The sequence below is a fragment of the Oncorhynchus gorbuscha genome, linkage group LG22 (assembly GCF_021184085.1).
Source record: "Oncorhynchus gorbuscha isolate QuinsamMale2020 ecotype Even-year linkage group LG22, OgorEven_v1.0, whole genome shotgun sequence".
Lineage (NCBI taxonomy): Eukaryota > Metazoa > Chordata > Actinopteri > Salmoniformes > Salmonidae > Oncorhynchus > Oncorhynchus gorbuscha.
Genome location: NC_060194.1, coordinates 32,463,354 through 32,487,567, shown reverse-complemented (window position 1 = coordinate 32,487,567; position 24,214 = coordinate 32,463,354). Strand labels below are relative to the sequence as shown.

The following is a 24,214-nucleotide window of genomic DNA, read 5'->3' as shown; positions in this document are numbered from 1 at the left end:
TTCCAGGAATTGTGTACAGATCCTTGCGACATGGGGCTGTGCATTATCATGCTGAAACATGAGGTGATGGCGAATGAATGGCATGACAATGGGCCTCAGGATCTCGTCGCGGTATCTCTGCATTAAAATTGACAATGATAAAATGCAATTGTTTTCGTTGTCCGTAACTTATGCCTGCCCATACCATAACCCCACCGCTACCATGGGGCACGCTGTTCACAACGTTAACATCAGCAAACTTGCCCAGATGACATCATCTGCCCGGTACAGTTGAAACATCCATGAAGAGCACACATCTCTAACGTGCCAGTGGCCATCGAAGGAGAGCATTTGCCCACTGAAGTCGGTTACGATGCCGAACCTGTTACGGCTGTCGTCGTAATGAGACCAAGGTGCAGCGTGGTAGGGTTACATTTTGAAGTTATTAAATGAACAACCCAACAAAACAAGAAAGATAAACGTTGCGTAAAGTAATGTAGCGCTAAACCAGCAACTAACAAAAACAAGATCCCACAACAGAAAGTAGGCAAAAGGGCTGCCTAAGTATGATCCCCAATCAGAGACAACAATAGACAGCTGCCTCTGAGTGGGAACCATACTCGGACAAAAACAAAGAAATAGACAACACAGAATGCCCACCCCAAATCACACCCTGACCTAATCAAATAGAGAAATAAAACGGCTCTCTAAGGTCAGGGCGTGACAGAACCTCAGTCAGGTCAAGACCCTGGTGAGGTAAACGAGCACGCAGATGAGCTGCCCTGAGACGGTTTCTGACAGTTTGTGCAGAAATTCTTTGGTTGTGCAAACCTACCGTTTCATCAGCTGTCCAGGTGGCTGGTCTCACAATATCCCACAGATTAAGAAGCTAGATGTGGAGGTCCTGGGCTAGCGTGGTTAGAAATGGTCTGCGGTTGGTCATGCTGTTTGTGCATATGCAACATTTCTGGGATCTTTTATTTCAGCTCATGAAACATGGGACCAACACTTTACATGTTGTGTTTATATTTTTATTCAGTAGAGATTTATAGGTTTTGATGACTGTGGCACGTTTAGGAGCATGGAGAGGCCAGAGATAGATATACTAGTAAATTGGGCTAAGGAACAGAAGGTGGGTATTGGAGAAAGGCCATCAGTATTTGTTCTGCAAGCAGTATAGCGAATGAAGATGCGGCATGAGCGTGGTGAACTGATAGACGTGGTTATGGACAGCGAGGAAGAAGGAGAAGAGCCGAGTGCAGAGGGAAGATGTGTGTTGAGGAAAAATGGCGCCAAGTACAAACCATATTCTGCTGTCTCTGTTGTGATACTGGACGTTTGGTGCAACTTAGACCCGGTGGCGAGTGTGGTGAAACTGAGAAGACACTGTCCTTTCGAGTTTTGAAGCAGAGTCTTTACCTGATATATTCCTGTTAGGATATGTCAGTTATCCAGTGAGAGCTTTGGTGCTGAACCCACTAAGGCGTTTCAGATGCCAAGCTGAGGGTCATGTTACAGCAGTGTGTAGGAGGGAGATTCCGAGATGTGAGAAGTATGTAGGGGTGCATGGGACAAATGTGTAGTATCGGTGGAAAAAACGGTCAATTGTGGAGGTGACCATGTAGCTGGGGATCAGAAGTGACCAGTGCGAGAGAGACGGGTTTAGGTTGTCAGGGTCAGAGTAGAACAGATGTTGTTTGCTGAGGCAGTGGAGAGAGTAGATGATGATGGGTCAAGGGTGAGTAGTAGGCCTAAGCCAATACAGAGTGATAGAATTTATGCTTCAGTAACGTTGGCTTCTTAGCATTCATTGCCATGGTTATCAACTGTACCGCAGAAATGGAACGCAAATCACAAAAAATAGATGTGGTAGCAGCTGCAGCGATGTACTTGGGTGCACAAGGTTTTACGGCAGAAGAGTTGCAAGGTGTGTTGAACTAAAGAGTGCCATCCTCTCATGCCGTTGGCATGGCGTAGGATCAGTAAGGGTCAAAGTAGTGGAATAGGGTGGGGATTTTTATTTTAATTAAATTGTGGTATGTAGATGTAGGGTTAGTTGGTGGTGCAATTTTTTATTTTCACCCTTTTTATGTGTTCACAAAATGCAACGTGATTGAACACACACTTCCGCACAGTAGGTGGCGGCATGCACAAACAAAATGTGAAAACGCCATGATACCGAAGAAGAAACTGAATTCACTTCCGCTGCTGCCAGCTGCCGCATAGACAGACGAGGGATATTAACCGGTAGACAATACTCTATTTATAGAACAAATATCATTTAAGAGATCATGGGAAGAATTTTAAATACACATTTCGAGAATAACACCATCTAAAATCTCCTGTTTTGTGGTCCGTAAAGGTAGTGAGAAGGCTAGTTTACCTAACGTTAGATAGGTGAGTTAGCTGGCTAGCTAACTGCTCTCAACGAAAGAGATGGGGACAAGAGCTAGTCGTTTACAAGAGGACCCAGTGCCTTCGACTTTCGGGAAAGATGGCATCACCCGGGATTCCTATCGACGACCCCGGTGCAATAGGCCCACCAGTATTATGGTAGACTTTTTGGGGAGTTTTGACGATTCAGAGACCAACCATAGCCGATCGGAGGAGGGCAGCGATTCGGACATGGGGCAACAGGCGAGCACCGGTGGAAGCCCCGTCGACCACAAGAGCCACCCGTCCATCAGCCCATCATCACCAGCAGAAGACAACAGCGAATGCAAACGCGAGGAAGACTGCAATAGCAGTCCTGCGGGTGCTGTAAACGGGGAACATCTGCCTGGAGAGGAGACAGGCCAAGTGCCTCACCGCACTTTCTCTGAACGTTTACCCGGTAATCGACACTCTTCTGGGCGCAACGTCAGCGCAAGATCCGCACGGATGAGAGGCATCCATCAGCGCCCAGTGTCGGAGGCTTGGATTGGCCTCTACCGTGTCAACAACCGACATGGCAGTAAGTTTATACGAGACCACCCATTTTGTGTTTTTTGTGTGTGTATTGTTTAAGTTGCTGTTCCTATTTTCTCTCGCAGATTTGACAACCATACATTATTACACACACAGTGTGAACAAAAACACAGTGAAATGCCCCATTGATATAGAGCTTGCCAGCTTGTGGTCCAAAAAACTTGAAATTAGTTATATCTGGTTCGTCCAGCCATCCCCGTAGGGGAAATAAATGGGGGTTGGGGATTTTGGGTCTGGTGTACTGTTCAGTTTATATATGTTACCCCTTGGCAGCATTATCAGAAAGCACAGCATTGATTTTCACTGCTATGCAGACGTTATAAAACTTTACATTCCTGTGTCACAGATGATTTTAGCTTCATAAATCAATTAGACTATTAGTGATTTAAATACCTGGGTGGCTCACAACTTCCTCCAGCCAAATCAAGACAGGAGTGAGGTACTTATTGTTGGAGCCAAAGCCCCGAGAGGGAATCTAGCCACACATTTTAATTCACAGGCAATAAAGATACAACACCAGGTAAAAAACCTAGGTGTTATTTTAGATTCTGAACTCAATTCTGAATCACACGTTAGGATTGTGATCAAAATAGCTTTTTACGCCTTATTATGCCTCCAGCCTCTGGAATAACCTGCCAGTCAGGGTGGCTGAAACTGTGGACATATTTAAAAGAGATCTTAAAACACATTTTTTGCTTGGATTGTCCTGAATGTGCTTTTTAGCTGTTCAGTTTGTGTCATTTAGTTTTTTATGTTGTGTAGTATACATTTCAGCTTTTATTTTCATTGTTTTGTTATATATATTTTTCCTGTAAAACATTGCGTTGCATTCTATGTCCGAAATGTGCTGTATAAATAAAGCTGGATTTGATTAGATAAACACCTAAAATAAGGTCTGAGGTTAACACAGGCTAGGAGGTCTTGTACATTTTGTTCTATGAGATAATATCAGTCAGTTAACATGACCATTATGAAACCTTTATGTGCTTGTTTTGATTACATAAATGCTTCAGAATTCACAAAAGTGCCGTTAGCTGATTGAACAAAATCTCATAGAACAAAATGTATAAGATCTAGGCCTGTATTTAACTTTCTTTCTGTGTTTATCCAAAAACCCTCAAACCCCCATTTAATTTCCCTATATGCTTTGGCCAAAGAGCCATGATGAAGTTAGTGCCAACAAAAATACTCCATTCTCTATTAGGCTAGGGCTCAACAATCAGTTTTATGGTGACACAAATTGTCCAGGCTTACTACTGAACCTGCATTCTTGGAGGTATGATCTTCTCTCGTGCTTACAAGCAACTTGACTTATTACACCAGAACCCATTGTTTTAAGTTGTAACAATCAGGCTGCTGTTAATAGATTAGCTAGCTAATACAGTAGTACTACAAACTGACTGCTTTGACAATTTCAGAATATAGCACACCCATGAATTCATTCGAGATTCATCAATGAGCTCTCTAACAATAGCCCATGCATCACTCTCAACAAAATCCATTGACTTACGGTAGCTAGGGACGTTTCCAATATGACCCGTCCCAGACTGAGAGAGATTCTCAGTGTAGACCTATGTTATTCATTAGACAGATGAACTGATGTGGTTGCATATGAGTGAGACCCCTGCCCAAACACAACGTTGGATTTATTTTCCCATGCGCCTTAACACACAAACACAGCTCAGAGCAAGTCTAGGAAATGGGTCAAAGTCCTCACTTGGGCATGGCTGACAGGAGTGCCAGAGAGGAATGTAGGCCAACTGGGAACGCTCTCCCCCACGTCGTCCCATCCCCGAGGCTGGACTCTTCTTATGCGTGATTGCCTGGTCTGTTAGAATGATGATGACTAGAAAACTAATCACGGGTCAGTTGACCTGAATCATTCGTCATGACACGCTGATCACGCAAATGTCAACATCTACTGAAGACCAATGGCATGCAGGATGGACAAGTTGATTTCATTAGTTGACTAGTTGATTTGATCAACTCCCCTCTTTTGTTTTTCTAATGTGTTGTTGTTAAACATGAGCATGTTGTCGTCTCCTCCCCAGATATCCGCTGTCCGTTCTGCTCCAAGCCTTTCTCGGGTGGCAGAATTGAGGATCACCTGTTGAGCTGTCTCACATCTCCCCCTCTCCCTTACAACAGTAAGTATCTCTCTTCAGCAAATATATAGTGAGTAATAAAAGAAGGGGGATACCTAGTCAGTACAACTGAATGCAATCAACTGGAATGTGTTTTACACATTGAACCCAACCCCCCCAGAATCGGAGAGTTGCGGGGGGCTGCCTTAATCGACGTCCAAGCCATCTGCGCCCGAGGAAAAGTTGTTGTTGGGGGTAACTGCCATGCAGAACAGCAGATATTTCCACCTTGCCAGCTCAGGGATTAAACCAGCGACCTTTCAGTCACTGGCCCAACTCTCTTAACCGCTAAGCTACCCTAATATGTTTGGAACATCAAATAAAATCGCAGTATCGACTCGCAATACATATAGAAACGGGAGAATTGCAATACATATCGTATCAGCTAGAGTTAAATATTTTCCAGGTTTTTTACAAATGTTCCATCACGAGAAATACGGGATAACCCAGTATTTCCCGCCAAAGCCGTAAGTGTCATTCAAAGAGGCATATAAATGTCTGGATTTGATTAGAGATTTGATCAGCATGAACATTCAAACCTGATGCTAGCTGAGCCTGATGAGACATATATTAAATACATTTTACGAGCCATACATTTATGACATTTAATGAGCCCAAGCCCAAATGATTGTGCCGTTATGCAATACATATATGATATAGGCTACTGCACATTACGCACGACATTAAAACATAAAAGCCCATAGATGTAGCTAGCTATATGTGCTCTTGGGTAAATAAATTAAACTAACTCCTGTAGGCTCATCTTTTTGAGTGTGAACTGTATTACTGTACTGTATTATATGGACTGGAATTGTGCACATTGTTCAAACCATGATAAAGCAGAAGAAAACATGCGATTCTGGTGCAGCACATGCGGCCTACAAAGTATAGGTTGGCGAATTTGATTTTAATTTTGAAATATAATAGGGCCTATTTGTATAATTAGTAGGCTGACGCATTTATACTTTTTATAATATTTAGACCTAATGTTATTAGCCTACCATTTTCTCTATTGTTGCTTCATTCTTTCCTCGCGTTCAACAGTTAAATTAAATACATTTTGTTGTCCTTATCTTAATCATTCTAAGGACATCCTTGAATAATATAAGACTACAATTAGATGCAGAAGGCATTCATTTCTCTTCATGAAGATTGAATGGTTATGGGTCTGAATAAATAACTGCTATAGCTTACCACCATCTCGTGTACCCATGAGTTCTATTGGCTGCAGTATTTAACATTCAGCAAAAAAATAGTTTGCGTCTCTCTTCAAATTGTCTATTGGTATAAGAAATGCTAAAAGTAATTATGTCCAGCAAGCTATTCTGGTCTAGTTTTTCCTGCCTGGGACTCCCAAGAGCTACGGAGTGTTTTTTAAGGAGAGCGGTCAGTGGAGCACAGGTGCTTGTGTTTTGCTCAAGAGACAGAGGCTATATGTACGAAGCATATTTTGCATAATCCATCATTAATTTGCTAAATATAAGCTAATACTGCATTGAATATATTGCCTGAAAGAGAGAGGCTAGGACATGTATATCAATCTAGAACAGAATTATGTATTTTGGAAGCAATTTGAAAGGAGTTGATGTAGAGAGAGCGAGAGAAAGAAAGACTGTGAGAGTACTCCCACGTGCACTTATTTAAAGCAACGATATTCGAGTGATATCGTAAAACTCTGCAGCTGCAAAAAAAAGTATTATCTTACAGTTCAAAACAAGGTGACCCCTGAAATTCAGATGGAGATATGTAAATTAGACACGCATTCGGTCTCTATATTACTGCAGATATTGATGCCATTTTTTTTCATGAGATGATACTGTAGGTCTACATGCATTGTGAACTGCGCTCCATACTGAGATGGGCTGTATGTCCCCACCCTGAGCGTTGATTCAACATGCAGAGGCCGTAGAGAAACCAGATTTAGATATTGCATATCATTTAACAGTTCCATTTCATGTCATGGTGTTCATATAAATTATTCATTATAATTTACTGGTTTCTTGCAGTTATTTATCTTGGGAAAAGGGAGTATTTTTGGACGGTAAATCCCGGTAACCGGGTTCCTGCCATTCAACCCTAGTATCGGCAACTAAGTATCGTGATAATATTGTATCGTGGGGTCCCTGGCAATTCCCAGCCCTAATGTCTTTACATTCACCCAGAGAAAGGGTTGACATTGCATGGTAAATGTAATACTCACGTTGGGTCATGAGTGGTGTTATTATGGTGTTATTACAGTCTATTACACAAACTGGTCTCAGCGGATGTGCTTTGTCAAACTGTCATTTCTGTGATGTGTGTGGTGGTCTCAGTGGACGTGCTGAGTAAGGACAGCGGTGAGTGTTCCATCTGTCTGGACGAGCTGCAGCAGGGAGAGACCATCGCCCGGCTGGCCTGCCTTTGTGTCTACCACAAGAGGTAATTACACTGAGGATTTAATACACACAATATATCTGTCTCAAATGGAACCCTAGTCCCTATATAGTGCACTTATTTTGACCAGGGCCCCCCATAGGGCTCTGGTCGAAAGTATTTCACTATATAGGGAATAGTGTGCCATTTTGGGATGCAGGCATACACTTTGCCCAGTAGGGAAAGGGGTGACATTTCTCACACACAAGAGCACAGATCTGATAATTCATTGATACTTTTCTATTCCATCTACCAGGAAGCAATTATGCAACTGTGATGCATGGGAAGCATGTGATACAATCATGAGTTGTATTCTTTTGAAATCTCATTTAGGACTGTAGCAGTTATGACAATTTGTGAGCTGGTAACTGTCATGCAAATCACCGCCGGTCTCGTGGTAATTGACGGTTAATTAACAAACACTTTAAAGCATCTATGGGCTTACACGCATTAAGCCACTGATGCAGACCCTTGGAACATCTACATTTTTTAAAAGTTTAATAAATCCATTTAATACACACCATCAAATTAAATCCATGATTTATTTTAGGTAGGTCTTAAGAACCTATGGTATGAAGAAAATGTATTTCAGAAGAACATGATTACTGATCTGGCAGTTAATTTAGAAGACATGATTTGCTTATAATTCCCATGCCATTATTTCATATTATATTATTTTTATAGTAGAAAGAATACAATTTAAAATAATACAATTGAACATAGCTGCATGAAATAGAAAGTATATTTTCCGCAATCAATTGCAGTGTGTGTGCTCTGTATTGAGCGGTTATAAAAAGTGATACTTTTTAACATGTCCTATATGCTTAATATAGAGTTATTTTGCAACTTTAGTTGTAATCCAAACTTTAGAATGTTTTTGAAAAATCAAACATATATGGGCTGCATGACGTGAATTTTGATGATGTGAAAAAGTCGCAAAAAAATGCATGCACTATTTTATTACACACATCAAAAAGCTGAGGAGCTGGCTCTCGCTGCGTGACAGGTGATATTCAATCATGAAGTGGTTGAATTGATTTTCAATTGTATTTGCATTGATGTCAAGTGATTACAGGGACAATGGAGTGCTGAGTACCAGGCCATTTGTGACTTGAGGGCCATTAACAAGTTTGGTTGGCTACTAACGACCATCAGCATCATTATTTACAGAGAATAGTTTTGGAGTAGCCTAGTTATTGTTACTCAGCGGTCACTTGGAATTTGACTGCGGTCATGACTCGTGAATTGGCAATAGAATGGCCTTACTGAAGAACTCAGTGACTTTCAACGTGGCACCGTCATAGGATACCACCTTTCCAACAAGTCAGTTTGTCAAATTTCTTCCGTGCTAGAGCTGCTCCAGTTAACTTTAAGTGCTGTTATTGTGAAGTGGAAACATGTAGGAGCAACAAAGGCACAGCTGTGAACAGGGCCGACAAATGCCGAAGTGCATAGTGTGTAAAAATCGTCTGTCCTCAGTTGCAACACTCACTACCGAGTTCCGAACTGCCTCTGAAAGCAACGTCAGCACAATAACTGTTTGTAGAGAGCTTCATGAAATTGGTTTCCATGTCTGAGCAGCTACACACAAGCCTAAGATCACCATGCACAATGCCAATCTTCGCCTGGAGAGGTGTAATGTTCGCCACCATTGGACTCTGGAGCAGTGGAAATGCGTTCTCTGATGTGATGAATCACGCTTCACCATCTAGCATTCTGAAGGATGAATCTGGGTTTGGCAGATTCCAGGAGAACACTTCCTGCCCCAGATTTTTGACGAGCAGTTGTCCGTCCATATGTTCTTTAAAAGTAATTTCCTCGCCATCTTCAATAAGCATGCCCCTTTCAAAAAAAATTGAACTAAGAAAAGATATAGCCCTTGGTTCACTCCAGACCTGACTGCCCTCGACCAGCACAGAAACATCCTTTGGCGTACTGCACGAGCATCGAATAGTCCCCTCGATATGCAACTTTTTAGAGAAGTCAGGAACCAATACAACAGTCTGTTAGGAAAGCAAAGGCTAGCTTTTTCAAACAGAAATTTACATCCTGCAGCTCTAACTCCCAAAAGATCTGGTACAGTGTAAAGTCAATGGAGAATAAGAGCACCTCCTCCTAGCTGCCCACTGCACTGAGGCTAGGAAACACTGTCACCACCGATAAATCCACGATAGTCAAGAATATCAATGAGAATTTCTCTACGGCTGGCCAAGCTTTCCTCCTGGCTACCATCAGCTCCGCACCCACCTGCAGCTACTTACCCAAGCCTCCCCAGCTTCTCCTTTACCCAAATCCAGATAGCAGATGTTCTGAAAGAGCTGCAAAACCTGAACTTGTACAAACTTGTGCAATCCGGTTTCTGAGCTGGTCACTGGTGCACCTCAGCCACGCTGACGGTACTGAACGATATAATAACCGCCATCGATAAGAGACGGTACTGTGCAGCCGTCTTCATCGACCTGGCCAAGGCTTTCGACTCTGTCAATCACCATATTCTTATTGGCAGACTCAACAGCCCTGGTTTCTCAAATGACTGCCTCGCCTGGTTCACCAACTACTTCTCGGATAGAGTTCCGTGTGTCAAATCGGAGGGCCTGTTGTCCGGACCTCTGGCAGTCTCTATAGGGGTACCACGGGGTTCAATTCTCGGGCCGACTCTTTTCTCTGTATATATCAATGATGTCGCTCTTTTGCTACGGGTGATTCCTTGATCCACCTCTACGCAGATGACACCATTCTGTATACATCTGGTCCTTTTTTGGACACTGTGTTAACAAACCTCCAAACGAGCTTCAACGCCTTACAACACTCCTTCCGTGGTCTCCAACTGCTCTTAAACACTAGTTAAACTAAATGCATGCTCTTCAACCGATCGCTGCCCGCACCCGCCCACCCGATTAACATCACTACTCTGGACGGTTCTGACTTAGAATATGTGGACAACTACAAATACCTAGGTGTCAGGCTAGACTGTAAACTCTCCTTCCAGACTCATATTAAGCATCTTCAATCCAAAATTAAATCTAGAATCGGCTTCCTATTTCACAACAAAGCCTCCTTCACTCACGATGCCAAACATCCCTCGTAAAACTGACTATCTTACCGATCCCTGACTTCGTCGATGTCATTTACAAAATAGCCTCCAACACTCTACTCTTGGATGCAGTCTATCACAGTGCCATCTGTTTTTACACCAAAGCCCCATATACCACCCACCACTGACCTGTATGCTCTCGTCGGTTGGCCCTCGCTACATATTCGTCGACAGACCCACTGGCTCCAGGTCATCTAAGTCTTTGCTAGGTAAAGGTCCGCCTTTTCTCAGTTCACTGGTCATCATAACAACACCCAGCCGTAGCACACGCTCCAGCAGGTATATCACACTGGTCATCCCCAAAGCCAACACCTACTTTGGCCACCTTTCCTTCCAGTTCTCTGCTGCCAATGACTGGAACAAATTGCAAAAATCGCTGAAGTTGGAGACATATATCTCCCTCACTAACTTTAAGCTTCAGCTATCTGAGCAGCTCACCGATCGCTGCATCTGTACACAGCCCGTCTGTAAATAGCCCATCCAACTATCTATCTCATCTCCATATTGTTTTTAATGTCTTTTTTTGCTCTTTTGCACACCAGTATTTCTACTTGTACATCATCATCTGCACATCTATCACTCCAGTGTTAATTTGCTAAATTGTAATTACTTCGCTACTATGGCCTATTTATTACCTAGGCCTTACCTCCTTACTCCCATTTTCACACTGTATATATATTTTTCTATTGTTGTTGACTGTACTTTTGTTTATCCCATGTGTACGTCTGTGTTGGTGTTTTTTGTCACACTGTTTTGCTTTATCTTGGCCAGGTCGCAGTTGTAAATGAGAACTTGTTCTCAACTGGCCTACCTGGTTAAATAAAGTTGATATAGAAAATAAACACTAAATGACCAAAAGTATATCACTAAAAGCTCCACTGAAGAACTCTTGTGCTAGCAGCAAACAATGAGCGTCTAATAACCTCATTCTTTTTTTCCCTGAAAGACCTAAACTTATTGTAAGTCATTCACCTTTTTAAGACCAGGAAGTCTCTTGAGGTGTGAACCTCTAGGCGTGTAACCACAACTAGGCCTGTGACAAATGGGGAAAGATTTTTTTATGTTTAAAATACCATTTTTTTCTGTTAAAAAGATACGAAAAAATGTATGAAATTGCATGTGAATTCAAAAGGCACAATATTATCCTGCATATGACCTCTGGAGGGCAATGCAGCTCCTTTTACTGCAGTCATGGCTACTTCATCCCTGATCACTCTTCCTTTGTGTGAAGCTGTCTTATGTCTGTTGTTGGGGGCCTGAGCTCCTGCCCGCTACAGTTTGGGTCTCATGGTGCGTCTCATTCAGATGGTTAAGCATTGCACCTGGACTACAATTCTTATACGTTTGTATTTCACCACCTTCTCATTTAACTTCTGAAAGTATTGCCATACAGGACTTCGCTGCTATCGCGTGCCTTTCTCTGCTATTTTTCCAACTGTTGACGACGATGACGTAGTGGTGGATAGTCAACTCCAAAATAATAGATTCCTCTACTCCTTGCATGTCGACTCCCGGTGTCAACTCCCATTTCTGAGTGTCACACAATTGACTCCTAAGATTTTGTATTTTTGGAACAGAGGAGACTGATTAGTTCCTGTACTTTCTAGAACACAAACACTTCCATATTTCATAGCGAGTTAGCGAAGGAACGGATAGAGAGGGGAGGGGCACGGTTTTTGGGCCCGATCGGCTACCAGACAGACTATCCGAACCGTTCACTCGGCCTATCTATCGGTAATCAAAAGCTGTATCTCGCAATTTCTTGGCTTGCACATGTCTTGCAACTTCTGTAAAGCAAGGCCCTATTATCAATGAATAGGCTAGGACCATATTGTTTTATTTGATTTGATTTTGTACTTTTTACCCCTTTTTCTCCCCAATTTCGTGATATCCAATTGGTAGTTAGTCTTGTCCCATCGCTACAACTCCCTTATGGACTCTGGAGATGTGAAGGTCGAGAGCCGTGCGTCCTCCGAAAACAGGACCCTGCCAAGCCGCGTTGCTTCTTGACGCACTGCTCGCTTAACCCGAAAGCCAGCCGGACCAATGTGTCAGAGGAAACACCGTCCAGCTGGCGACCGAAGTCAGCTTGCAGGAGCCCAGCCCGCCACAAGGAGTCGCTAGAGTGCGATGGGGCAAGGAAATCCCGGTTGGCCAAACCCTCCCCTATCCCGGAAGATGCTGGGCCAATTGTATGCCGCCTCATGGGTCTCCCGGTCACAGCCAGCTGTGACACAGCCTGAGATCGAACCCAGGTCTGCAGTGATGCCTCAAGCACTACGATGCAGTGCCTTAAATTGTTGCGCCAGGCTATGATATTCTACACACAAAAAAACTCAAATTGAACACCCATTCGCATTATTAGCAAAGAGAACAAGCAGGCGAGCCAGCATGAGGAAGAGAGAGGAGGGGCAGGCAGAAAGAACTCCATATGTCTTGGTAATCTGTATCTCACATTCACCAAAGTAGCCTAAAGTTTGCCTCTTCATCCCTGGTTTTATAAATATTATTTGTTTTTATAAATATTATTCAACTTACCCTAGGCCTTAGGGATTTTTAAATGCCAATGATCCCAATTTCCTTTAAACGTTCACACCCCTAACCACAACAAGTGTTTCTAATCAGGCTGTCTCACAGTGAGTCAGCTGCACCATGGTCATAGTTAAGTCCAACCCCGGGACCACAGATGGAAGTTAGTTATGTATCTAAAACTCTGTTGTAATAGACATATTATGCATGGTCCCTGACATAAGTGAATATGTGATAATCAAAAGGGAAAATAGACATTTGTTTCTCTGTCCAGCTGTATTGACTCCTGGGCGAAGGTGAAGACCTGCTGTCCTGAACACCCTTTTGATTGACTCATGGGTCACATGTCCTGCTGAGTGACACACCTGACTCAGGTATGTACATGTTCATAGCCACATTTGTTCCATTCTCATGATGTCACATTACCCAACTGGGTAGAAGTTAGTGTGGACATGATTATGTACTTGAATATGAAGAGATTTATATGAAGGATTACACATTCCAAATGTTTCTGACGTACTTTAGATTTTTACCCCACAGGAGACTGCAATGTATCTACAATTGCAGAAAATATACTACGACAATGATTAATACCAGCGGCAAGCCTCCTAATAACAACACAACCCCACAAAGATTCGACCAATGACCACTTTACCATCTTGGACCTGGTTTAGTCCATTTGAACTCAACGCAGACCACTATAATCACCCCTGGAATAGATGGCACCTCTCCTCTGTCAATGTAGCCGAAACTATAGCCTAAACTGCTGGAGGGGATATAATATCATACCAGGTTGGCAGTACCCTGAAAGACCTTTGTAACTCAAGGAGAGGAAAATGTGTTTATGTGCTCCCTGCATTCTTCTTACCCTAATGTGGACTATCCATATGAAAAGGTAATGTTATCTTTCCTGATGCTGCAAAACAATATTGTGCAGAGATTCACGTTACAGTGGATAAATGTTTCTGTTCATAAAAAAACAGCCCAGCTCCGGGAAAAAATAAATGAGTTGATTATGTGTAAATATTGCAATGTATTGTTTTTAAAAGCCATATGTTGGAGCGCAGGGCTTTATTTTGTGGGTGGGGTTGTTATTGTGATTGTAGGTGTTTTTCTGTTGTCACCATGACACATTTCAGGAGAAGGATGGTGGGTGTGAGTTGATTGATAGTTTGGTCAGTTTAGGTCAGTTTGTTTGGTTGGTGCTGACACCACTGTATTAGGTCCTTTACTGCAGCGGTAGCAGGTTGTTGATATTTCCATATGGTTGTTTGTGTGTGTGTGCGATGGCGGTGTGGACGAATGGGGCCAGCTAATGTTGGGATGACACCGCCTGACTGGACCGCAGAAGTAAACTGCAGTCCTCTCACTGGCTGTATACATGAGAGGTGTGTGTGCTTAGTGCCCTGGGTGAAAGCGATAGTTTTAATCATTGTGATACTTTGTTCCTAAAAGTATCTGTGTGATTAAAAACATTCTGCTACTTTGACATGGCCTCCCTCTGTGAGACCCACCTCGCCTGTTGTGCTGAAGGCATGTGGTGGTGTTTGTGGGTCTTCATGTCCCCCTGCCTCTCAAGGGTGTTGTCCGGATTGTTGGACCAGGCCATGTGCGCTAGTCTGGCCATCTGGCTCCCTGCATTCATGTCTGAATGGGAGGGATGATGTATTTAATGGCATGATTACTCCATAAGGCCTTGCCTATCCCATGATTCCTGTCGCTGGAAGCAAAGAACAGCTGATGGGGTGATTCTTATATTACCCCACCCCCCTTTCCTCATAAGAGGATTTATAGACATTGTATTATTCCAGTTATTATTATTACTACTAAATGTGCTAAGCAGATACATTTGCCTGTGTTTTGGTTGCCTTTGCCTGGTGAGATTTGTCTGTCCAGGCTCCTCTGGTGTAGTGTACTCTGGGGATCAGTGGTGATGCTACAGTGATGCTACCAGCATGAGGATCAGCACTGTTCAGCATTCCTATTGGATGATATCCCCGAGTTCTTGCCCCACATCTTGCATTCTGAACTGAAGTGCTACGACCTTTCCTGCCCCTAGATGGCAGCCCGGTGCATTTTACTCTTTCGTCCCCAAAAAATAAGAAAGAACTATTCCGCCAAAAGTATGTATGCATGTCTGTACATGAAACAGTGGTAGGGGATGTGTGTGAAAAAGAGAGAAATTGATCATTAGACATAAATGTTACAATATTTGTGGTGATGATGAATAATGATGTTGTGTACTTTTGAGGAGGGAGCGGAGGGGGTTGCCAGTGAAAATATATCTGAAGCCCCAAATGTTCCTTTACTTTACTACTCTTCCCTTTTAGCTGTGTGGTGCAATACCTCCATTTTTACATATGTTATTACTCGGCAGCATAGCTTTTCTCCAAGAACGATAATTGATATATTCAATGATAATGTTTTTAAGGTCACCATGGTGATATCTGCATCCCAAGATATGGACAATCTGCCTTCTCTGGTATAACAGAACAATCTGTTTATTTATTAAAGTGTACATATGTATTGCAATTCAAAATGGCTTGGTCTTTGTCTGTTCATTATACTGTTTCTAAGCTCCAATCTTTTGTATGTCTCAAAGTTGTTTTTATATGTATTTTTATATGTATTTTGTATGTAATAAATATACTTGTGTGAGCCATGTTTTGTCATTGTCCTTGTTTGCATATGTGAGTACTGTAGTGTTCATAAGTGTTTTGTGGAATGTCTGCAATGGTCATTGCTAAAGAGGTAATGGTGTGACACTCATTTTTATATACTGATTTCTACAGTTAAGTTATTAATTGTAAATGACTGTCCTACATTTTTTTTTCTCGGCCATGTGAAATTTGGGGGTCAGTTTCACAATTATGTATATTCCTAACTGGCTGCATTCTTTAGATTTACCAAAGATGGTTACTCAAACCTTTACGAGCACCAGATTACATTATTGCATTTCCTGTTGTTATGCCTCTTAACGATTAAAGTACCTTCCCTTCTGACTACATTTGTGAAAAAGAACAGTGGAGAAACTTTGTGGTTTTCCATTTCCCCAAGCTACAGATCTGAAAATGTATGTTGGTTTGTTCTGTCACACGCTGGGTTTACACAGGCAGCCCAATTCTGATCTTTTTTTCACTAATTGGTATTTTGGCCAATCAGATCTGAAAAATATGTGATCGGTCAAAACAATTGGGCTGCTTGTGTAAACGCAGCCTTAGTTCCTCTAATCACCATCACTGTCAGTGACAGTTAGGTTCAGGAAATAACACAAATGGGCACAGGCTGCTAAAGGTAGATGTTCCAGAGTCTGTCTGAGCCAAGCAGCAATTGACAGTCTGTGTGTAGGCTAGATCAACAGGAAGGACAGTACGGTCATTGAAGTTCAAGTGAAACCCAGGTGTAAAGGAGGTAAGTCATCTCCTGTTTTGCCTACCAAATTTAATTGGAAACAAATATGATGTGATTAGTTAGACCAATACTGGGGGGAAGAAAAGTCAGAATTGGGCTGCCTTTGTAAACAGCCAATTCATTGACTAAACCAGATGACAGAATTTTGGGGATGTCAAAGATCTCAGGCTGTTGTGGATGACATATAGTATGTGTCAGTTTGGATTTTTTTAATGTAGTAAGATACAGTACCAGTCAAAAGTTTGGACACACCTACTCATTCCAGGGTTTTTATTTTTACTATTTTCTACATTTTAGAAAAATCGTGAAGAAATCAAAACTATGAAATACACATGGAATCGTGTTGAAACCAAAAAAACGTTAAACAAATCTAAATATATTTTATATTTGAGATTCTTCAAAGTAGCAACCCTTTGCCTTGACAGCTTTGCACACTCTTGGCATTCTCTCAACCAGGTTCATGAGGTAGTCACCTGGAATGCATTTCAATTAACAGGTGCCTTGTTAAATGTTAATTTGTGGAATCTCTTTCCTTCTTAATGCGTTTGAGCCAATCAGTTGTGTTGTGACAAGTTAGGGGTGGTATACAGAAGATAGCCCTATTTGGTAAAAAAAAACAAGACCATATTATGGCAAGTACAGCTCAAATAAGCAAAAATAAATGAAAGTCCATCATTACTTTAAGACATGACGGTCAGTCAATGCGGAAAATTTCAAGAACTTTGAAAGTTTCTTCAAGTGCAGTTGCAAAAACCAAGCTCTATGATGAAACTGGCTCATGAGGACCGCCACAGGAAAGCAAGGCCCAGAGTTACCTCTTCTGCAGAGGGTAAGTTCATTAGAGTTAAGCAGCCTCAGAAATCGGGAATTAACTGCACCTCAGATTGAAATTCACAGAGTTCAAGTAACAAACACATCTCAACATCAACTGTTCAGAGGAGACTGAATCAGGCCTTCATGGTTGAATTGCTGAAGAAACTACTACTAAAGGACACCAATAATAAGAAGAGACTTGCTTGGGACAAGAAACACGAGCAATGGACATTAGACCTGTGGAAATCTGTCCTTTGGTCTGATGAGTCCAAATGTGACATTTTTGGTTCCAACCGCAATGTCTTTGTCAGACACAGAGTAGGTAAACGGATGATCTCCGCATGTGTGGTTCCCATCGTGAAGCAGGGAGGAGATGGTGTGGGGGTGCTTTGCTGGTGACACTATCCGTGATTTATTTAGAATTCAAGGTACACTTAAACAGCATGGCTATCACAGCATTCTGCAGTGATACACCATCCCATCTGGTTTGTGTTTAGTGGGACTATCATTTGTTTTTGGAGAGTGATGGAGTGCTGCATCAGATGACCTGGCCTCCATAAACTCCTGACTGCAACCAAATTGAGATGAGTTGGACCGCAGAGTGAAGGAAAAGCAGCCAACAAGTGCTCAGCGTATGTGGGAACTCCTTCAAGACTGCCGGAAAAGCATTCCTCATGAAGCTGGTTGAGAGAATGCCAAGAGTGTGCAAAGCTGTCATCAAGGCAAAGTGTGGCTACTTTGAAGAGTCTAAAATATATTTTGATTTGTTTAAGACTATTTTTGGTTACTGCATGGTTCCATGTGTTATTTCATAATTTTGATGTTTTCACTATTATTCTACAATTTAGAAAAAAGTACAAATTAAGAACAATTTTGAATGAGTAGGTGTCCAAACTTTGACTGGTACTGTATATCTGATGATGAATTGGACAACACAAACATTTTATCTAATTTTGTATAACTGATACAGTAAAAGTGATTGCTTTTTGGGCTTAGCTTTCCAGTTGTCATTTTGATGTGTTCACCACTGAACTCTGTCACAGTGGTTTGACCTTCTTGTTCCTGCTACTAAGAACTGCATTCACACACATAGACAAAACCACCTGTGTGAGTACACTAATACAAAAAATGATCTGGTAGTAACATGCACAGTATGTTCGATTGGTCGTAAATGCAAGGATGTTATTATTGCATGATTTTTCCGATACATGGCTGTTATATTTCTTCTACTATACATGGTTTACTCAACCCAGGTTTCTCCTTATGTGGAACCCCCCCAATGAGGCAATATGCCTGCAACACATTTTTACTTTCAAAATTAAGTTTTGCACCTCTTTTCTTACTGACCTTTTGATATCAACGTCCTCGGTACTTTCCTTTCAACATCAGTGTCTTCTAACCACTTCTCCTTTTCAGACTACACTCTGCCAGAATGACAGATGCTCAGAACTACTCCATGCCCACAGAGTCTCAGAATGCCCTAAACTCTAACCTGCCACCCCCTTACCCCCATGGGGAAACTCAAGTGGTCCCCATGCCACCATACATGCCACCCCCCTACTCTGCAGCTCCAACCATGTATCCTCCACCCCCTACCCTCCAGTCCTGTACCCACCACAGGCAGGGGTAGACATGGGAACTCTCCCCCCTGGAGAGTGTAACCCTTTGGGAGAGCCAGGTATGTATCTGTCCTGCTATAGCAAGGAAAGAGTGGATGGATTATTCATGTCTTTCCTCATATTACTGCCAATTACTATAACATTGAACATTTCTGATTGAATAATTAGTGTCCACTAAATTCACTTGTGTTACATAACCACTGAAAAGTCTGCAAAGTCTGGTCACTACAGTATTCCAGTGTTGTGTCCAATAACAACATGGGACTGTTGTTCTGTCACTCACAAAGGATCGTCTTCACCAGAGGCAGACGCCGCCCTATTGGTGTCATCTTTTGATGACAAGACCATAAGGAAGGCGTTTATCAGAAAGGTCTGTACTGATGAGTCTCAGAGATTTGGGGCTTTATTCAATCCATATCGCCAAAGTTCAGAGCTATAGCGTGCTTGAAATGTAAAGGTAATTTCCAATTTAGTCGACATATACAGTGTTTAACACAAATGCAGTCTGCTACCGTGGGAACATTGTCTTTAAATGTAAATCGGGCTACAATGCGGAACTTCAGCGCTACGGATTGAATAGAGCCCTTAGTCTTTGACCCCCAGGTTTCATGGTGACCTCCTCAGTATACCTGGCAAGCAAAGTGGCTAACGGTAACCCTGTCTTTCTACCTGTGCAGGTGTTCAGTGTCGTGACCCTGCAGTTGCTAGTGACCTTCAGCATCGTGTGTGTGTTCACGTTCTCCAGTGTGGTGAGGGCGGCGGTGCAGAGCAACATCTGGATCTACCTCAGCTCATACATCCTGTTTGCTGTGGTGGCCATCTCCCTTAGCTTCTCCAATTCCTTCAGCAGAAGCCATCCCTGGAACCTGGTGGGACTGGTAGGTCACACACAGACAAACACAACCCCTTTCGCAGCTAGGTAGAGCAGTGACTGACATACTGGCTAATGCAGTCAATGAGTTAATACTGAAGTGTGGGTTAGATTGAATTGAGCTCAAGGTTCATCTGTTGACTGATATACTGTATATAAACTACGCAATTGTTCTTTAGATGTTCCCAAACATTATTGAAAAAGAGAACTTACCTGTGATGGTTATAAATGCTTCTTCCTGTATTCACAGTTCCCTGTTAGTTAATGCCAAAGCCATTCTCCTAGAACCTAGTTGCATGACTAATGAGAACAACTGTCTTAAACACATAAGACAAAGATACAGTGTGATTTGTGTTTGGGTGAGTGTTATTCTAACTGTGTAATGTACTACCTTTAGTCAGTGGTCACTCTCACCCTATCTTACTTGGTTGGCACTGTGGCCTCATTTCACAATACCACTGCTGTAGTCATCGCCATGGGAGCAACAGTGGCGATCTCCTTCACCATCATCATCTTCTCAGCCCAGGTCAGACTCAGTCTTTTCAAATAACAAAAAACATGATATTATGCTTAATTGGACCACTACTGTAGTACCTACCACGTGTGTTTAATGTGGTCAGGCTGATCAGTGACCAAGCCTATCTATCCTTACTCACTGTCCTCTCTTTGGTCTGCAGACTCGAGTGGACTTCACAATTTGTAATGGCATTCTGCTGGTGCTGGCAGTGGACCTTCTCATGTTCAGCTTCTTCTGCTGTTTCTTCTACTCCAATGTGCTGCAGATAGTCTACGGATCTCTGGGAGCCATGCTCTTCTCACTGGTACAGAACTCACTCAATGTTACTTCTCCTTTTAGGCCATTTCTGTTTATCCAGCCTTATAGCCAGAATGAATGCCTCCATTGCACCCTAAACGCTTTCTTTCCTCCGTCACCTTTTCCCTTTCTGTGTCTCTCCCTCAGTTCTTGGCGATTGACTGCCAGCTGGTGATGGGCAGGCAGAAGTACGCTCTAGATCCAGAGGAGTATGTGTTTGCTGCCCTGATCCTGTACCTGGACATCATTAACATCTTCCTCTATCTGCTCATCATAATGGGAGGCTCCAGCAAATAGTCAACACCTGGCAGAAACCTACAATGACACACATATGTAGCTATAGTCCGTAGCACTCCAAACTAGAGCTGGGCGATATTGACAAAAATCCATATCGCGATAAATTGCATGAATTGATGTGATAACGATAAATAGAATAATATGTTTATAACAATGTGCGCCATTCTTTTTTGTATCCTTTAAAACTACTACTACTAGTTTGATGGTTGTAGTCATCAATTGTCCCATTAACAATCATCCATATTAGCAAACTTATTTAATTTCAAACATCACATTTCTTGAGCCTTTGGGTCCAGGCTTGTAGGGGGCCCAAGAGGCACAAAAAAAGGAAATACATACAGTATATATTGGTAAAATATACATATTTTTACTACAACCACCAAACACAGGAGGACTCAGGAGCCCGCTCTCAATGAATATAGACATCCTTCTGCCACTCTGCTAATCATCAGATGGGGGAAGAGAGGAAGAAGGGGGCCCACATGTGTAAAACACTTTAGTTGCCCCACTACACATTTTGCCATGGGGCGGAGAGTAATTTTTGCAGTTTTAAAGCTAATTACCTGCAATTCTACACATTTTGCCATGACTTATGCCATGTTAATGATATCTCAGTGAGAGTGAATAACAAAATCAAAGGAGGCCCCCAGGAGGTCAGGGCCCCTGGGCATGTGCCCTGCATGCAGCCATGGTTATTACAGGATTAGATAGTCTAGCCAGCTAACTTGTCTAAAAAGTGTTAGCTGACATGGCTTATTGAATGACTGTCAGTAAACAGGTTTCCATCCAATATTTTTTTGCAAGAAAAATACATGTCACATAAAACATTTTATGACAGGCCTGATGGAAACAGCAAATTTGTTGGTAAACTTTCCAAATGTTGACTAAACTAAATATGCTAGACAAGGTGGGATCTTTTTGTGTCGGTAAAATTAATAATGCCCAAAGTGGTAGGGACTGGGAGACTAGTCAGGATCAAAGGAAAGATGAACGGAGCAAAGTACAGAGATCCTTGATGAAAACCTGCTCCAGAACACACAGGACCTCAGACTGGGGCGACGGTTCACAACATTAAGCACACAGCCAAGACAACGCAGGAGTGGCTTCGGGACAAGTTCCTGAATGTCCTTGAGTGGCCCAGCCAAAGCCCCGAACTTGAACCCGATTAAACATCTCTGGAGAGACCTGAAAATAGCTGTCCAGCGACGCTTCCAACCCAACCCGACAGAGCTTGAGAGGATCTGCAGAAAAGAATGTGAGTCACTCCCCAAATATCGGTGTACCAAGCTTGTAGCGTCATACCCAGGAAGACTAGAGGCTATAATCACTGTCAAAGGTTCTTCAACAAAGTACTGAGTAGTGTATGAATACTTATGTAAATGTGATATCAGTTTTTTATTTTTTATACATTTGCAAACATGTCTAAAAACCTGTTTTTGCTTCGTCATTATGGGGTATTGTTTGTAGATTGATGATTTTTATTTTATTTAATCCATTTTAAAACAAGGCTGTAACATAACAAAATGTGGGAAAAAATCAAGGGGTCTGAATACTTTCCCAAGGCACTGTATATACCTTGTTTGTATTCATTTGTATTTATTAGGGATCCCCATATTCCTGGGGTCCAAACACACCAAAGCACCCACATTTCATATAAAACAAAAGATAAAACAGTGAACTGTTTGTACTGAATGAGCTAAAGATAAAAAGTACATCATATAACATCCCTACACCACCACATATCCACAACACAAAATGTTCAATACCACCATACAGCAATATCACAATGTGTGAGTATGCATGTGTCTGTACCTTTGTGTGTGTCTCTTCACAGTCCCCGTTGTTCCATAAGGTTTATTTTTACCTGCTTTTAAATCTGATTGCTTGCATCAGTTACCTGATGTGTAGTCATGCCTCTATGTAGTACTGTGCGCCTCCCATAGTCTGTTCTGGACTTGAGGACTGTGAAGAGACCTCTGGTGGCATGTCTTGTGGGGTATACATGGGTGTCCGAGCTGTGTGCTATTATTTTAAACAGACAGCTCGGTACCTTCAGCTTATCAACACCTCTTACAAAAACCAGTAATGATGAAGTAAATCTCCACTTTGAGCCATGAGAGATTGACATGCATGTCATTAATGTTAGCTCTGTGTACATTTAATGGCCAGCCGTGCTGCCCTGTTCTGAGCCAATTGCAATTTTCCCAAGTCCCTCTTTGTTGTACCTGACCACACTACTGAACAGTAGTCCAGGTGTGACAAAATTAGGGCCTGTAGGACCTATCTTGTTGATAGTGTTGTTAAGGAGGCAGAGCGGCACTTTATTATGGAAGGACTTCTCCCCATTTTAGCTACTGTTGTATCAATATGTTTTGACCATGATAGTTTACAATCCAGGGTTACTCCAATGTTATTAGCCAACCTTCTCTTTCTCTCTCTATTGTTGCTTCATTCCTTCCGTGCTTTCAACAGTTAAATGAAATCTGTTTCGTTGTCCTTATTTTTATAATTCTAATGACATCCTTGAATAACATAGGACTAGAATTAGATGATAAGGCACTGCATCTTGAGGCGTTACTACAGACACCCTGGTTTAAATCCAGGCTGTATCACAACCGGACGTGATTGGGAGTCTCATAGGGCGGCACACAATTGACCCAGCATCGTCCGGGTTTGGCCGGTGTAGGCCGTCATTGTAAATAAGAATTTGTTCTTAAACTTGCCTAGTTAAATAAAGGTTAAAACAAATGTCAATGTGATATTTCTGTATTTCATTTTCAATAAATTTGCAAAAATGTTTAACATGTTTTCACTTTGTCAATATAGCATATTGTGTGTAAATGCCTGAGAAAAAAATGATGTCATCAATTTTGAATTCAGGCTGCAACACAACAAAATGTGAAATAGGTCAAGGGGTATGAATAGAGTGGCTGGTGAAGGCCAACTGGGAGAAAGGGGTTTGACCTTTTGCTTTGGCCATCTGCTTGTGGAGAATGAACGCATTTACTGTAGCAATGTCCACAACGTGGTAAAAAAAGTATACCACTTCCTTGTCTTGATACAGTTGAAGTGGGAAGTTTACATACACCTTAGCCTAATACATTTAAACTGTTTTTCACAATCCGTGACATTTAATCCTTAGTAAAAATTCCCTGTTTAAGGTCAGTTAGGATCACCACTTTATTTTAAGAATGTGAAATGTCCGAATTAATAGTAAAGAGAATGATTTATTTCAGCTTTTATTTTTTTCATCACATTCCCAGT

The 24,214-nt window shown here is 42.0% G+C and overlaps 2 protein-coding genes across 3 annotated transcripts; both read left to right on the top strand.

The window, feature by feature from the left end:
* The first annotated feature begins 2,184 nt into the window (after positions 1 to 2,184).
* zgc:66427 (uncharacterized protein LOC406256 homolog) lies at positions 2,185 to 15,787 on the top strand. Of its 2 annotated transcripts, none has more exons than XM_046321639.1 (5): positions 2,185 to 2,932; positions 4,998 to 5,093; positions 7,403 to 7,508; positions 13,400 to 13,499; positions 13,666 to 15,787. In XM_046321639.1, exons 1-4 carry the CDS (start codon positions 2,416 to 2,418, stop codon positions 13,455 to 13,457), a joined length of 777 nt encoding a protein of 258 aa, XP_046177595.1. In that variant the 5' UTR covers positions 2,185 to 2,415; the 3' UTR covers positions 13,458 to 13,499; positions 13,666 to 15,787. The 2 variants fall into 2 exon arrangements, with proteins under 2 accessions (XP_046177595.1, XP_046177596.1); XM_046321640.1 differs by having other exon boundaries at positions 13,651 to 15,787.
* A 487-nt stretch (positions 15,788 to 16,274) lies between these two features.
* Positions 16,275 to 21,907, top strand: si:ch211-284o19.8 (protein lifeguard 1). The gene is made up of 7 exons (XM_046321641.1): positions 16,275 to 16,536; positions 18,766 to 19,027; positions 19,256 to 19,338; positions 19,646 to 19,846; positions 20,237 to 20,365; positions 20,517 to 20,660; positions 20,801 to 21,907. Exons 2-7 carry the CDS (start codon positions 18,982 to 18,984, stop codon positions 20,948 to 20,950), a joined length of 753 nt encoding a protein of 250 aa, XP_046177597.1. The 5' UTR covers positions 16,275 to 16,536; positions 18,766 to 18,981; the 3' UTR covers positions 20,951 to 21,907.
* The last annotated feature ends 2,307 nt before the right edge of the window (positions 21,908 to 24,214 follow it).